The sequence below is a fragment of the Artibeus jamaicensis genome, unplaced genomic scaffold, assembly GCF_021234435.1.
Source record: "Artibeus jamaicensis isolate MK-2021 breed Jamaican fruit bat unplaced genomic scaffold, CSHL_Jam_final contig_797, whole genome shotgun sequence".
In the NCBI taxonomy this organism is placed as follows: domain Eukaryota; kingdom Metazoa; phylum Chordata; class Mammalia; order Chiroptera; family Phyllostomidae; genus Artibeus; species Artibeus jamaicensis.
Window position 1 is genome coordinate 9,119,750 of NW_026521977.1, and position 17,177 is coordinate 9,136,926.

The following is a 17,177-nucleotide window of genomic DNA, read 5'->3' on the forward strand; positions in this document are numbered from 1 at the left end:
GAGCTGGGATTCAGGCCCATGCAGTCTTCTCTGGGAGCTGCTCCACTTCTCATGCCATTCTGCTGTGGTATGTCTACAAGCCGAAGGCATTTTCAAAGATGAGTGGTAATGACAGCACCGCAGGCATCACTGGGTTTGCTTTCTTGTAGCCATTAGTTCTGCATACACTTATCCCAATCGGAAGTAGCTCAATGGAGGCATACAAGAGGCAGAGGGAAGTGTTAGGATTTATTTGTTCCAGAATCTTCTGATGTGTTAGAATATCAGTGCAGAAACATTGAAATAGCAGTTTTGAAGCCTTCCTTAAGCCCCAAAACATCTTTTAATTCAGTCCTTGAAAGTAAACAACTGAACCACTTCAGTCAAAGCACTACGAAGTAAGAGAACTGGGTTAGAATCTTCTCTCCACCACTTACCAGCTGATTGACTTGGGGTTTATGGTATCAGTCCGAACCTCAGTTTTTTTCCTTCTGGGAGATGGGAAAAATAACACATATCTTATAGATTACACATAGTGTATGTAAAAACACCGTCACAGGTGCCCATGCACAGGAAGTGATCAATAAACAGAGTTCTTATTAACTAAACAAAATGGCCATACCCAACGGCTCTCTCCCCTGTAAAGCCTTGCCCGATGTCTCATCCTAGCCTGTCCAAATTAATTGCCTTGCTCCTCTGGCTCTCCAAGGAAGTGGCTTACACTTCAATTTGTCACTCAATTTGTCCTTCCTTGTATCACAGAAGTTGATGACACACCTATCTGTTCACCTATCCTCTGAATAAAATTGTACTGAGCATTTCCCATGTCCCTGTGCTGTGCTGGGCTCTGGGAGTTCAGAGATGGAATATGACGTCCCACCCTCAAGTGGGGGATGATGGGCTTTTGGGGCAACTCATGGCTGGTATGCCCAGTAGGTAGCTTGTATTAGTAATATTAATAATAATAATTTAATGATTTTATTGTATTATAGCATTTATCATGGGAAAAACCAGCACTTTGCTAGATTTCTAGACACATTATGTTTAGTATTAATTGTATAAAGGGAGTCATAATGTTTTCAGTTCTTTTCCAATCTAACTTCTCAAGGTCTTAATCTGGTTTTGCTTGACAACAGATATAATAAGGAATAATTAATTACAAAGACTGTGTTAGTGCTGGGTTAGAAAAGCTCCCGTTTTCCCGAGACTCAGTAGGAAAGCCCCACTGCACCACTGAAGCTCCGCAAGGGCAGGGACCAAGCCTTATACTATCCTTATAGCTGTCCTTTGGGCTTGCCAGAATTTAGATGCTAGCTCTTTCAGCGTAGACCTTAAAGGGGCGTGGGGAGTGCAGGTGGGGTCTCTTGCCCAATCCTCCTCTAGTCTAAGCTGCGGAACTCATTATTTTGTTTTGTAAGAAGAAATCAGACCCCCTCTCCCCGACCCCGCGACGGTGGAATTGACTATCCGAAGACCGCAGAAGTGGAGTGGCAAATGTTTTAATAGTTAACATTTGTTGATTCCTTATTAGATGTCGAACATTATCTGAGTAGCTTTACGCGATGGGGCGTGAAGGTCAGGAGGACACCCACCTCGGTAAGCAACGCAGTTCAGACCCGGGGCAGGAATTTGACCGCCGTCACGGGCTGGGGGCGGGGCCCCCAACTCGCGGTTCCCTGCCCGCCTCCAAAGTGGCAAGAAAGTCCCGCCCCTAACAGAGAGGAGAGCAGGGATTGGCTTTCCCGGGCCGATTGACGGTAAAGGCGCGAGCGGAGGCTGCGGCAGAGGCTGGGCAGCGAGCAGGAAGTGGGATACCGGCGACTGTGGACGGGCTGGAGAGTGGGCCGGAGAGCTGGCTGCCTCCGCCACTTAGCCGAGTCGCCACCGTCAGTGGGGAGATGGAGGGCCCGGGTCTGGGCTCGCAGGTGAGTGCGGCCGGCGCTGGCTGTCCTAGGGGCCTGGACAGAGGTGGCGGCTGCAGGAAGACGAGGCGTGGGTTGATGAAGCGCCTGGAGGGGCCACCGGAGGAGGAGGGGCCTGGGCCGGGTCGGGGGAAGCCTGGAAACACCGGGAATGATGCTTACGAGTTCTCTCTGAGGCGACCGGGAAGGAGGGGCCTGGGCAGGGGATTGAGTGCCTGGTTGAGTTCTCCAACCTTCCAGGGCACCCCCCCCCCCTTGGGACCTATACCCCCTGTGCCTGGTTAGGACCGCTGTGAGGCCTGGGCGCGGAGGATGGCGGTTCCTGGGAGAAGTGTCGGGTGACACACCTGAACTGAACCAGCCCGACTTGACCTTGGGCTGGAGCCTTCGGTTCCCTGGATTTCTCGTTCGGCTGAGGCGCCTTGGTACCCGCCTTCGCCCCACCCAGCCCAGTTTTTGCGCTTGTTTCCACATCCTTGCGCACTGCTTGAAAGAATTCAGGCTGTTTGTCTAGGCTGGAGGGAAGGGGATGGGAGCTATGGTGATAGCCATCTGCAAGATCCCTAAGGACTCTACTCTGTGGAGGAGGTGTTAGCAGAAGCCAGATGTAATTCCAAAGAACAGAACGGACTAGTGAGGGGAAGTTACAGGAGGTACATGCTAGCTGCAACAGAACGAGATTTTTGTCTTTCTTTTTTAATGGCCCTTTTCCAAAGCCCAGAGTGGCATATTGTAGCTGTTCGTTTAATATTTATCGAATAAATGAATATCCAGATTCATCCAACTTTTAGTGAGCATTTAGCATGTGCCATATGCTTTTATATGCATTATTTTATTCCAGAATCGAAACATCTTTAAGGAGATGGTATTATCTCTATACACAGATGCGAAAACTGAAGCTGTCTCCAGTTGTGAGTTAGATAGTGGATTTTCTCTTTCTAGTGGGATTCAAGCAGTTTGAGATGATTGGATTCTTGGCCTCTAAAAAAGAGAGTCTTTCCAGCCTTGAGAGTGTTCTCATGCTCCCCCTTCTGTTCTTTCAACAGTCTGATGTAGCTTTAAGTGAGGAACAAGACAGGTGGAGAGATGTCAAGGCATTCTTATTAGGTGTTCTTGGATTTTGACAGGAAAAAAAAAGGTTTGCAAGCTGACTGGATCTTACAAAGGGTGTAGAATCCTCACATGGGAACTGTGTCTCATTGTTTGTTTGTTTGTTTTCCCCAGACTTTCAAGGAAAAGTTGGTAGGAGTAATTATCATATGTTAATTACTGCCACTCATGCACAAAAACCCCTAGGTGCTCAAAGTAGGCTCCCTCATGCTGACGGGAAGATAGCCCTGCCCCCAGTTCCGTGGCAGATGGAGAGAATGATTTGCAGGTTGAAATTAATGGGGCAAGGTAGAGACATTATTGTTGTTAATAATGATTGCTATTACAATAATCATGTAAAAATGTTACCTATAGATGGTGCTCTACAGTTTGCAAAATATTTCCCCATTCTCCATCCTCACTGTGACCCTGGGAGGTGGGAAGGATTATTATTTTAGTTTTACACATTAGACCTGAGGCTCAGAAAAATGCAGTCATCTGTTAAAAGTCTATAGCTGCTAAGTAACAGAGCCGAGACTTCGTTCTGCTAGGTGTTAGACGCTGTTACAGGTGCTGGAGATGAGTCAGTGAACAAAACAAAATCACTCCTGCTCTGGTTGAATTTGGTTCTCCTGGTTCTAGCTTCAGAGCTGGTGGGTTTTTGCCAGCATTTGCCATTACAGGCATACTCATTTTATTGTGCCTCACTTTACTGTGCTTTGCAGATACTGCGTTTTTATAAAGTGAAGGTAAGACCCCTTACCAGCAAAAAGATTATGACTCACTGAAGGCTTAGATGATGCTTGGCATTTGTTAGCAATAAAGAATTTTTAAATGAAGGTATGTGCATTTTTAAGACATAATGCTGTTGCACCCATAATAGACTACAGTATAATGTAAATATAACATTTATTAAAAATTTGTGACTTGTTTTATTGAGGTATTCACTTTATTGTGGTGGTCCCAAACTGAACCCCTGGTATCTGCCAAGTATGCTGGTACCATCTGGTCCCCAGTTTCCTCTCTGACCTCATTTTTCATTACTTTTTTTAAAAAAGATTTTATTTATTTATTTTTAGAGAGGGAAAGGGAAGGAGAAAGAGAGGGAGAGAAATATCAGTGTATGAGAGAAACACCAATCGGTTGCCTCTTGAGCACCCGCAACTGGGGACCTGGCCAGTAACCCAGGCATTTCCTGATTGGGAATGGGATCGGTGACCCTGAGGACCGAGGGCTGACACCCAACCCACTGAACCACCCTGGTCAGGGCTTTATTTCTTGCTTGCTCAACCAGCCACAGCCATACTGGCCTCTAGGTCTTTGTACTTACTATTTGCTTTTTCTGGAGTACTCTTTCTTCATATACCCACATGGCTTATTTCCCCACCTCTTTAAGGTCTTGACACAAATGTCACCTCAGTGTGGCAAGCCCTCCCCATTATCACCACTGCTAGCAACATTCCCTAGTCTCCTTCCTTGCTTTGTATTTCTTCTCAGCATGTAATACCATTGAACACACTTCTTTGTCTTGTTTGTCTCTTTCCCTTCACTGAATTAAGCACTAGGAGGACAGGGATGTTTATCTGTTATGTTCACTGCTCTGTGCCCAGTACTGTGGGTGCACTGTAAATAATTGCCTGATGAATGAACTTGGAAACTGAACTCTGCTACTTTGTTAATGTCTTGAGGAATGTTAAAGGTTACCCATCAGCTCTGTCTCTCCTTTGTTTTTACTTGATAATTGTGCAGAACAGTGACCCTCATCAAAGTTAATATGTTTTGTGGATTTTGGTTTTCTCTTAAATTAATTCCCATTGTAACTTTAAAAGTATTTACTCGTTATTTAGAAAAGTTCTAATTTGATTACTAATCAAGTTAAAAACACTAATGAGATATCATGAGAAATATATGATCCCTTATATCTTAAAGACGTTTCTCTCATCTACTGCTGTGCAGCAGTCACCCTAAAGCACGGTGGTGTAAGCCAGCCGTTGCCATGCTCACAGCTCTGTGGCAGGAATCCGGACAGGGCATAGCAGGGATGGTTTGTTTCCGCTCCCTCATATCCGGAGCCTCTGCTGGAAAGACTCGTGAACTGGATTATTCAGTTCCCGGGGCTGGTATCATCTGGTGTTGTCGTCCCTCATGTGTCTGACAGTTGATGCTGACTTTCAGTAGGGACACCTGCATGTGGCCTGGACCTCTGCACAGAATGGTGGCTGAGTTCCAGGAATGAGCATCTCGAGAAAGAGAAAGCTGCCTGTTTCTAAGGTCTGGGCCTGCCAACTAGGGGAGTATCTCTTCTGTAGTATTTAGTAGTGAAGCTTCACGGAGCTCTGATGTGAGAGGAAGGCCACAGACCAGGGGTGTCAAATTCATGTTCACCGGGGGCCACGTCAGCTTTGTGGTTGCCTTCAAAGGGCCGAATGTAATTTCAACTCCTTAACAGTTAAGTAGTTACATTCATACAGTCCTAAAATTATTTTAGCCCTTTGAAGGCAACTGTGAGGCTGATGTGGCACCTGGTAAAAATGAATTTGACACTTCTGCCACAGATACTCTCCTCTTGGTGGAGGAGTATGTAAGTAGTTGGGGACTTTGTCATAAAAATCACCACAGATGTATCCATAGCTCTCTCCTGTAATTTTCTTAATACTTTGTTACCCTCTGTGGAGGAGATTATTTGGCTACTTTCATGTCTCTTTCTTGGTATTATTACTTTTTGGGGGGAGGGTGGTGGATCTGATCTGTTGTGTTCACTGCCATATCCCTGTGTCTAGAACAGTGCCGGGCACATAGTAGGCATTCAGGAAAAACCTGGTAAATGACTGAATGGATTGTAGTAGGAATTGTGTGTTATTCATCTTTTATCCCTAGTTACCCATTACTGTGATTGGTATGTAGTACATGTTCTTTACATTCCCCTGAATGAAAGATTAATGAAAACTCTGGAGTTTGCTGGCATCCTGAGAATTTGCTTAGTCTGTTGTTACCTTATTAACATTGTAGGCAGCCATTTAGCAGTTACGCTTCCACTGTCAAAAAGGGTGCGTGTTTGTGCAGTGAAGTTTTCATCAGTACGCATGTCATTAATGACCTTGCAACAGTTCCTCTTAGAACCCTGCAACATGGAGTTGGAAGGAACTTTATAGCTATGTTGACCTGCTCCTTCCATTTTACAGATGTAACCTGAAGCCAAAAATAGGATAGACAGCCCTTTGCAGCCTACCCTGGGTTCTTAGCTCAGCTTGAGGAAGACCCTTCTGTCCAGTCATGCTAAAGAGGAAAGTGACCTTCCAAAGCATGGGAAGTAAGAATGAGGATGAAATCAGGGTCCCCAAGAAGAGGTTAGTGGACCCTGTGGCTGGGGCAGGAGGTCCTGGAAGTCATTTCAAAGGCAAGCACTCTTTGGGCAGTGATGAGGAAGAGGAGGAGGGGTCCAGCAAATATGACATCCTGGCCTCAGAGAATGTGGAAGGTCAGGAAGCAGCCAGATGGCTGCTACTTCCTGAACTGGGACACTCAGATCCAAGACAGCTGGCTGGACAACACAGTGAAGATCACGGAGCAGCCGCCTGATCAGCACTCACCTGATCAGATGCAGAGGAGGGTCAGACTCAGAGGAGTGGGACAGCCTGGGCCACACACCAGTACTCAGTACTCAGCAATACTGCCCAAGCCCTCCTCGAGGGCCTTCCAGAGCTCCTGTTGCTGAGAGAGAGAGAGGTGTGGCTGGGGCACTTAGGCATCTGGCCCCCGGGCAAAGAGGGTAGCAAGGGGCCCATTCCCCCCAGCACTAGGACCGGCTGTCCAGGTTAGCCGACCAGATGGTGGCTTGGGGCAACCTCGACATTTATCAGGAGACAAAACAATGGTTGAGCATGCAGCTGAAGGGGTTGGGGTGCCCGACCCAGGGACAGACACCTTGACCTCAACCTTCTCTGCACACATTTGCTGAGGAAGTGGCAAAGGGAGAGCTGGAGGCCCCAACTCCTGTCCAGGGACGAGAGGCAGAGCTGCCTGGAGATGGTCTGGTGGGTGTGACGTGGGAATGTAGGTGGGAGAGCACAGGGTACTGAGCAGTACTGCCCGTCACCAGCACCCAGATGCAGACCTGGGTGCACGATGGCTACTCGCCTGATGGTGTTTACTGCCAGGAGCTGAGTCCCCCAGTGGACAGTTCTGTAACTCCAGAAACACTGACTTCAACCTCTACACCTGAGCCGTCTGTGGGCCAGTTCGGTGGCTGCTTCTTTCCTGGGCCCCGGAGGGAGCCCCAGCCACCTCAGGCAGTGAGGATTTTGGGGGCCACTTTTCAGTCAGTTTTTCTTTCCCAATAAAAGCCTTTTGTTGTGTATTAGGTCCTTGGCTGTGCTGATGGCTGGAAGCGGGACCTCCGTAGTCCCTATGGAAAAAAATAGGGTAGATAATTAGCCACCATCATACAGCCAGCGTGAAATCTGAGACTTTGGCTTTGTTCTTGAGGAGTTTACATTTCAAAATGGTAAGAATGAAACAACTAGAGACTGCCATAAAAATATATTTTTTGAACCTAGCTGGTGTGGCTCAGTGGATTGAGTTGCTGGCCTCTGAACTAAGGGGTCACTGGTTCGATTCCCTGTCAGGGCACATGCCTGGATTGCGGACCAGGTCCCCAGTGGGGCATGCTCAAGAGGCAACCACACATTGATGTTTTTCTCCTTCCCCTTCTCTAACAATAAATAAATAAAATCTTAAAAATATATATTAAAAATTTTTTTTGATAACCAGAGAGTAATTTCTAAGAAGGGCCTAGTATCATGACATAAACTTTGCTTTAATCTTTGTGATGAGAATGTATGGGTGCTTTTGTTAAAAATCTTTATGGCCTGTCTCCAGTCAAAGTTAACCTCTTCCAAAGTGCAGGTCATCTGCTCCGTCACCTGCAGTCCTTGTGGAAAACTTTGGGAAGGGGCGAATGCAGGGCACAGGAGATAACTTAGAACTTTGTTCTCTAAGCATTTTTCATCATGCACTCCTATCGGTAAAACAAGTTTGAACTTGCACCCTCTAGAGTAAAACTGTGATGTGAAAAGTAAGGTCCAAAGTTTTCATTTTTGTAAAATATTGTGTATTATGGGCTGAATGGAAAAGTGAATGGAGCCTGCACTGCCAGCTTGGCTGGGAGCTCAGGGCTCCCGCTGCAAGTCCACATCATCCAGCTGCTGCCTGCAGTTTATCGTCACTCGTTGACAGTGAGTGGATGATGCTAACTTCCGCAATGAGGGGGATGCTTCTCTGTTAGGAGGTTGGCTGGGACTTAAAAAGTGCATCACCCTTCTGTTTGATGTACATGGGGCCTGGGGACAGGGGTCAGTCTCCAAACTCATATTTTCAAAGGGCATGTTATTGTAAGATTTGACAATATATTTCTAAACTACATTAATTAATAGCTCAATATATACATACTCATGGTAAGGTTTCGAATTAAAGATGTAAATGTAAACTTGCTTCAGGTTAGCCTTTTTGATATTTTGAACATCTTTGGAGGGAAGCTGGCTTTTTGGAAGATTAGACTGGGTTGTCTGTGTTTGCTTTGTGCAGCTAATGAGGAGTGTCTGCTGTGAAGAGACGTCTCAGCCCTGCCGTGTTCTTGTTTGCCTGCACTTACGCTGTTATTATTATCTCAGTTCATGGCGCCTTTGTAGTTTAACTTACTTGCTCGTTTTGGGAGGGCAGCGTAGTTAAAATCAAATGATACAACTTGAAAATTATGTAACCTGGTGTATACCGCAGTGCGCCGTTCCCTGTCAGCCCCACTGGGCTGTGAGACTTGGGCTCTGCCCCGGGTTCCTGGTGCACAGACTGCTCGATGCATAGATCAAGTGAGGCTGCCAATGCTAAAATCTGTAAAGCTTCAAAGAGCCAAATTCGTAAATTTTTGTGACTTCCTCTTTACGAAAAAAAAAGATCAAAGCCACTGTAGTAGAGGAGAAGCTGTAGCATTTTTTTCCCATTACCTAATGGGCCACTGCATGCGCTGCCCAGAGTACACTTGCCTCACTCTGGAGACCATTGGCTGTGAAAGCAGGCTTTGGGTTTATAGAATCGTTTCTAGGTTTTACTCTGATCTGGATTTAGAGGGGATGAGGTGAACAGAACTGTTCTGTAGTCTTTACCCACCCCTTTTTGCCATTTAATCACGTAGTGTCTTCCACTGTCACTTGACTCTGTCTCTGACTCCTCTGCCCTATTGAACTTAACCCCTTGGAGGATAGATGCCCACATCACCTGTGCTCCTAGCATAGTGCTTTCGACATCATAAGCACACAGTAACTAATTGTCGAATAAGTAAATGCTCTTAATTGTGCATATTCTTTACATGGAAATGTGTAATCCTTAATGACTTTCTACATGAAAAATGAAGCTGATGTCCTTAATGCCTTAATTATTAGAGGGAACCCATTTGTGTCTGTAGACTGAGTCAATTTTCTGTGATGAAAAGTTGTATATAAACAAAAGTTAATTTTCCTAACATACAAATGGAAATAGACACACAGCCCACTGGAAAACTGGTAGACCGTGCAAAGGCAGTCCATCAAACAGAAAATGAGAGCCAGTCAACACCACAGACAAACAGATTTCGCAAGTAGGGGCATGTAAATGAAAAGCAAGATGCCATTTTTTAATCCGTCAGATTGGTAAGAGCTTAAAAAGACTGATTGATACAGCCCTGGCCGGGTAGCTCAGTTGGTTAGAACGTTGTCTCAGTACGTCAAGGTCGTGGGTTGATTCCGGGTCAGGGCACATACAGGAATGAACCAATGAATGTGTAAATAAATGGAACAACAAATCAATATTCTCTCTCTCAAATCAATAAGAAAAGAATTTAAAATAGTAAAGAAATGATAATATTCAGTTATGGGGAGGTTTGTAGGGAGGCAACACATATTTGATGTTAGGAGTATGAATTGGGGAAGGTAATTGGTCAGTATCTATTTATATTTTAAAATGCACATTTTTTTTTTTTGACCCAACAGCCCTACTTTGGGGAATCAGTCCTATAGAATATACAGGGCATTAATTACAGGATTACTTCTAGAAATAATGACTGAAGTCTTTAGGTGTAGGCACACCTCTAACAGTAGGGAAACGGTTGAGTCAGTTATGCTAGATCTGTACAAGGGAATCATATTCAACTATTGCTGACCAGCAGAGCTGTGCATGACACATTGTTAGGTGAGACAAGCAAGCTGATGAATGCAGCCCCATTGTTTCTTCTAAAACAGATGTAAGAGGAATATGATAAAAAACCTATATGTATATATACTGTATGTATAATGTTACATATGTTAGCGTATATACACAATGAGGAAGGATACACCTAAATGTTAATAATAGTATCTCTGGGGATGTAAGATTGGAATGAAAGTCTGTTCACTTTTGTATTGCTAGACCTTTAAAATGAATGTGAATCATAATTTTTTAAATGAGGTTTTATATAAAAAGTAGACTGATTTCTCTGACAGTGTTAACTACATGTGCTATTTATTGACACTCCAGAAATTCTGAGTATGGTTCAACTCTTTCCTTACCTCTTGTCTTCTTCCAGTTGGCTATAATTGTAATTACTATGATATGATGAAAATAATTCTAAAGTAATGTTCTTATTTATGTCATAATCTAAAGACCTTTATCTTGACTTTTAGCTGTGTGTGAGTGTAACTAAGAGTGTCAGGTACTCAGGTGGAATCCACCAGACAGATCAGAACTTACTTAGGTGGTCAGAGGAGTATCTGTGGTTCTGGCTCTGGGTAACACGGAGTTAGCGTGCTCCGCCCTGTCTGTCCCACTGAATGCACTGGGCAGAGTGCAGGGAGCAGCTGCAGTCTGGGATTCTGAGAAATAAAGTGTAGCAGGTAGACTGGCGGAAAAGACAAGAATATAAAAAACAAAACAACATGCTGAACCAGGAAGTAATTTACCTTTTTTTTTGTTTGTTCTCCCATCTGGATCCCTTCCCTTCTCTTCCCCTTCCCCTCTCCTTCCCCTCTCCGCCTAAACTTGAACCCTGGAGGTGAACATGTAGAATTAGAGTGCTGCAGGAGAAGACTCTAGTTCAGGTTCAAAGAGCAGGAGAGGTTTCCTGGTAGCACAGGTGCCTGAAACTTGGAGGGAGAACTTTTCTGAACAGAGGAGTTGTGGTCCCAAAGTGACGTCAAAAGCATGAGCCATAGAAGAACAAAAAATGATAAATTGGACTTCATCAAAATTAAAAATTTTTGCTCTATAAAAGAGACTTTTAAAAATGGCAGGATAAACTACTGGGAGAGAATATTTGCAATCACAGATCTGACAGAGGACTTTTATCTCACAGGGGTGTCCAACCTTTTGGTATCTCTGGGCCACACTGGAAGGAGAAGAGTTGTCTTGGGCCACACATTAAATACATAAACACTAACGAAACTGATTAAAAAAAAGGTTTTAAGTAAATTTGTGATTTCGTGTTGGGCCACTTTCATAACCATCCTGGGCTTCATGTGGCCCATGGGCCATGGGTTAGACACCCAACTCTCAAAAGTTGAAGAAAACAAACAGCCCAATTAAAACAAAAAGGGTAAAAGACTTTAAAAATTCACCAGAGAAGATACTCAGATGGCAAATAAGTGTGTGAAAAGATGCTCAACCTGTTAGCCATTGGTCGATATGCACATTGAGACCATGATTAGATACCACTACACATCCATGCCACTGGCCACTCGGAGTGCTGGGGGGATGCAGAGCGGTTGGAACTCTCATGTTGCCAGTGGCAGTGCCGAGGGGTACGACCCACTCTGGAAAATAGTTTGGCAATTTCTTAGAAATTTAACATACACTTAACAGCTGGCCAAGCAGTCTCCTTCCTAGAAACACAAAAACATGTTCACACAAAAGCATATACTTTTATGCAGAATGCAGCAAAAGCATGCAGCCTATTTAAGGTTGTCAAAAGTCAGAAACTTTTTTGAGTGGATAAACTGTGACACAGTCATGAGATGGAATACTATGCAGCAGGGAAGGAACTGTTAATAACATGCAACAACTTAGATGAGTCTCAGAAGCATTATGCTGAGTGAAAGAAGCCAGTCTTAGAGGATTATATACTGTATCATTCCATTAGATGACATTCTGGGAAAGGTGGAACTGGTGATGAAGAAGTATCAGTGGTTGCCAGGAGGTGTGGGGAGAGGGTGTGACTACAAAGGAGTATCCTAAGAGAGTTTTTTTTTTTTTTTTTGAGGTTTTGGAACTGCTCTGTATTCTGTTTGTGGTGATAGTTACACAGCTATATACATGAGTTAAAATTCATAGAACTACATACCAAAAAGTCAGTTTCATTGTAAGTTAACTTTTAAAAAAAAGGGCATTTTCCTCTTAAGAGTAACCTGTTGAAGGTAATGGACTTAGTAAAAATATCATTTCTTAAATCCTTTTTGGAATCTTGCACATTCCATCAAATGTCTTTAGTTTTCTATTTTTAATGGATATTCATCCTTTGAGATGTTTAAAAATATATATTTTCTTGATTTTTTTGTCTTGATTTTTGCTGGCGTTTCCAGATTTACAGTATAGTTTTCCTTTGACTCTTTAAAACTATTGTGCTTTTGTCTTTTGATTTGCACTTACTGATAAGAAGTCTGAATTCATTCTTATCTTTGTTTTTTTGATATAATGTATCTTTTTCCTTAGGCTGCTCTTAAGATTATCTCTTTATTTTTGTATTTTAGTGATTTCGTTCTGATATGCCTCGGTATGAGAATTCGAGGTGTATCCTGCTCAGTTTTTTGAACTTCTAGGACGTGTGGCTGTATAATTTTCATTAAATTTGAAAGATTTTTGGCTAGTCAAAGATTTAAAAATACCTCTCCCTCATCTTCTGGGACTCATGTTATAAATATTCAAGAACTTGATTACTGGGAGATATCTTTAGGGTGTGTTTGCCACAACTCCCAAAGCGGAGGCCTGCTAACCTTCCTGCTTGTAATCAATAAGCTTTCCATCTGCTTCAGATAACCAAGATCTCTTTGTGCCTTTGCAGATAACTTTTGTTTTATGACAAAATGTAGATATAATTTGGAATTTTCTATTATTAAGCATCTAATCCTAATGAAGAGAATTAAGATAAAAATTTCCACATGGATACAACCCTAAGACCCAGAAAAGATTCTAATTTAATAATGTAGACATTGTTGATAGTAGTAAATTTTTCATTGTGCAATTAAATGTGACATTAATTCTCTTCTGGTGCCTTGTCCAATTGCTCCTACTCTGCAGTGCAGGAATCACAGCCATGGCCCCCACCCTTCAGGATTTGGTCGACACGGAGGCTGCGCACACGAGAACAAAGAACTTGCCAAGGCGAAAGAAGTTCTTCCTCTTATAGAGGACTCCAGTAACTGTGACATTGTAAAAGCTACTCAGTAAGTCTTCCCAGTGCTTTGTTTTATCCTTATGTTCTGCTGAGTTAGAATAGTGCGTGTGCAGTTCATAGCACTCCAGTGTATAGCCAACTCTTGGCTATAATAGTTGCAATAGCAACTATTGCCTTCATATTCCAGTGCTAGTATGTTTGGCCTACCAGCCTCGGAGAACTTAACACAGGGCACAGCAGCTGTTTATTACTAGTCTCTCCCACAGATTGTGAGCAGCTTCTTTGCAAAAGCCTGTCTTTGTCATCTTTGTGGCTTCCGTGCGTTTGCATAGTTCCCGGCTTGTATTAGGTGCCTGGTAAATGTTTGCTGAGTAAATGAGGGATATTGAGTGACATTAAAACTGGACCCTGAGTTTGAAATACAGATCTGAGTGTTTTCAAATGTACTACATCCTAAACATGTAGGTGGGATGGAAAAAATACCAGCTTCCACATTTATGGATGTTTTAAACATTTATTTCTGGAGTGCTTGCTGTGTACCTATTGCGCCAGGTGTACTAGAAAGGAGTAAATACAGTAGGAATAGGTTTTCTGACCACTTGAAACATACAGTGGGTTGTTTTGCTTACGCCAAACATGAAAGTATGTTTGAAATGTAACCACTTAAGATCTCTAGATGTATTTGCATAAAATCATTTCCACCATTTTTACCCTTATAAGTCTCATTGATTATTAACAGCCACTCACCTCTTACCATTGAATGTAGTTTGAAATATTTTGTTTATCAAGCTGCATTGATTCATAATCTGGTTTCTCAGTAATCAAATATAAATCTGACCCTCAGAGTGTCTAATCAGCATGAAAAGAATGAATGTTACCACATTAACTAGATATAATTTCTGTCAGAAGCAAAGAAGGTTGGTGATTAATTAGTTGACATACACTAATGTATTATTTACGTTAGTTAGAAATAATCGACAGTTATTTAGGTATTCTAATTATTTATATGAATTCTAGAGGCCTTGGGAACTACTGCTTTAGGTGAATATTATTTGATATTGTTTATGTTATTATATTTGTATGAAGGTGGGAGTGTTAAGGCAAAATTTGCTTTAATTAGAATGGAAACATTTAAATGTGTCTCTGGTACTGGTAAAGTTCTATAGTGTGAAAAATCAGGTTATGCTCACAGGGAATTAAAAACTTTCATTTTATATCTTAAAATTTCCTGTGAGGTCTTAGACCTTCTTAAGTGGTTGTGGGAAGATCTTTAGGTAAGTTGCTCAAAAATGGGCTGGGATATGTGTGTGCATATATGGGTTTTTAGTCTAAACCACCAAATCCTCATTAATGTGTCCTCTTATTTTTTGCATAAAGGGAGTATTTCTTTTCCAGTAAAATGTTAGAGTTGACATTTAAAAGATGAAATATATAAATATATGTATCTATCAATAATTTAATTAATATTTTTAGCACTATCAGACAGTTCTCTCTCTCCTAAGAATGCCATAGAGACCGACAGACAGATAGGGACACGCACATTTTGGTGAGACAAAAATGATTTACCGTTATTTTTCGGACTATAATATGCACTCCCCCCAAATTTGGGAAGTAAAGGGGGTGCATCTTATAGTCCAGATGCAGCTTACCTGGCTCACCGTGGCGGCATGGGGTGGCAGTGGCCTATGTTATTTATGTTATTAAATATTTTACCACATTTTTTGCTTCAAATTTTTTTTTCTATTTTCCCCTTCTAAAATCTAGGTGCGCCTTATAGTCTGGTGCATCTTATGGTCCTAAAAATATGGTAGTTTTACAGCACAGGAAACCTAGTTCTACACTTTGGTTTGATTTTGACCCTCGAGGGCCTGTGGAAGCTTTCAGGTCTCTAAATAGGAATATTTCAAAGAAAGTACTAAATAGTCTGTTGGGACTTAATTAGTTTCTACTGAAAAGAAATATTGCTAATGAATTATTTTAAAAGTTATTACAGCATTAAATAGAGATGTTTCTCTCCTGTTTTTCATTCTGTCCGTCACTTAAATAACTCTCCTAAATATGTCTCAAGTCCATCCCTCCTCTTCCCTTCCTGTTGCCCCTCTCATTTTAGGCTGTCATTCCCTCACCCGAATTTATTGCAAAAGCCTCTGAACTGGTCTCTCAGTCTCTGCCTCACTCCTCAAAATAGTTTCCATACAGCCACTCATGTGACCGTCCTTAAAACTCAGTCTTAGTGCCTTCGTCTTAAAACCTTCAGTGGTTTCCCTTTGAATGATAGGTAGGTATAAACTTCAAAGCATGGCACAGAAAGCCGTTCGGTCTTTGCCTAGCTCTTCTAGCCTCATCTCTGGCCCTTCTCTTTTTTACGTTTTATCCTTCCTCGGTGTTAAACTGCGTGTGTTTCTCTGAACATCTATGCAGTTTCACATCTCTGATCTTTGTACATGCTGTTCCCTGTGCCTGCAACGCCCTCCCTTCTGCCTATAAAACACAGTTCACGTGCCTTGTTTCATCCCCTTCAGGACAGCTAATCATTTCTTCCTTTTTTTATTCCTTATACTGTGTTTATATTTTATTACTGAATTTATAATAAAATTCCCTAATTGTGAGGTCATTGCATGGGTGTGGTTTGATTCAAGGATAAGACTATGTAGTCAAGAATCAGCACCATACATTCCTGGCATACAGTGGACGATCAAATGAAATTTATTGAAGGAGGACAAATGTGAATGTTAATTTTAAAAAAATGAAATTCAACTCCAGATGGATTAATCTCATCAGTTAATACACCAGGTTTACTTTTGTTGTTTGGCTTTATAATATGGCCTCTTCGTTTATCTCTTTGTTAATGCATTTCTCTGTTGACTGAAAGATTGGATAAAGACGTGGTAAAAGGAAGACACTTTGATATTTGAAATTATCTTAATGGTATTCATTATGTCCTTTTTTTTCTTATTTGAGATACGGGATTTTTGAACGATGTAAAGAGTTGGTAGAAGCAGGATATGATGTCAGGCAACCAGACAAAGAAAATGTGTCACTTCTTCATTGGGCTGCTATTAACAACAGGCTGGATCTTGTAAAGTAAGTGGGGATATATGTGTATTAATTGTCTATTTATACCTCTAGACCTCTCCTTCATTTGTCTCTTTCTTCAGGTGCACCTGTGAATGTTGAACCGTCTGTGGTCCTTTATTGTGATTGAACGAGTCTTTGTGCCACGCACGTCAGTTGCTGGGCACTGGAAGGGACCTTGCGGAGCATGCCATCCAGGATTGTCATTGGCCCAGAAAGGAGACTCATAAAGATAAAGTTTAGGCAAATGAAACTGAACATTTTTTTAAAAGAAAAAGCACAAGATAAACTTTCTCAGGATAGAAGAGAAAGATTCATGTAGCTTAGAAGAAACAGTGAAATATTCTACATTGTAACAATGCCAGGGGGGATAGGTAGATAGGGAAATAATTTAACCTTTTTAAAAACTGAATATGGAATATGTTTTTAAGTAGGCGTGTAAGGGATTGTAGAAAATATTTTCTCTTTATAAAGCACTACTGCGCACCCATTGTTTTTTGTTTCTTTGTTTTATACCTTAGCATGTAAAATGTATGTGTATGTGAATATATATAATTTGTACGATACATATTTTAATCCTTGAGGTTTAACAAAATTTAAATATACTAAAGTTTAAAATAAACACGTATACTCAAGGGTAAACCCCTTTGTGGAAATAAATTGGTGTATTGTTTCAATGTGACTTATGAAGCACAACTTTGAAATAATGAGATTAATCCTGT

At 42.0% G+C, this 17,177-nt stretch overlaps 1 protein-coding gene and 1 pseudogene across 3 annotated transcripts in view; both read left to right on the forward strand.

The window, feature by feature from the left end:
* The first annotated feature begins 1,758 nt into the window (after positions 1–1,758).
* ZDHHC13 (zinc finger DHHC-type palmitoyltransferase 13) overlaps positions 1,759–17,177 on the forward strand; it is a 53,581-nt gene continuing 38,162 nt past the window's right edge. The window contains exons 1-3 of one of the 3 annotated variants that reach the window (XM_053673093.1): positions 1,759–1,904; positions 13,289–13,429; positions 16,342–16,464. Coding sequence is in view for 1 of the 3 variants with exons in the window: in XM_053673092.1 (XP_053529067.1) it covers positions 1,878–1,904; positions 13,284–13,429; positions 16,342–16,464 (296 nt within the window). In the remaining 2 variants the exon portion in view is untranslated. Of the gene's footprint in view, positions 1,905–13,283; positions 13,430–16,341; positions 16,465–17,177 lie in introns of all 3 variants that reach the window. The other 2 variants (XM_053673092.1, XM_053673094.1) reach the window with 2 other exon arrangements.
* Positions 6,153–7,433, forward strand: LOC119053101 (CD2 antigen cytoplasmic tail-binding protein 2-like; annotated as a pseudogene).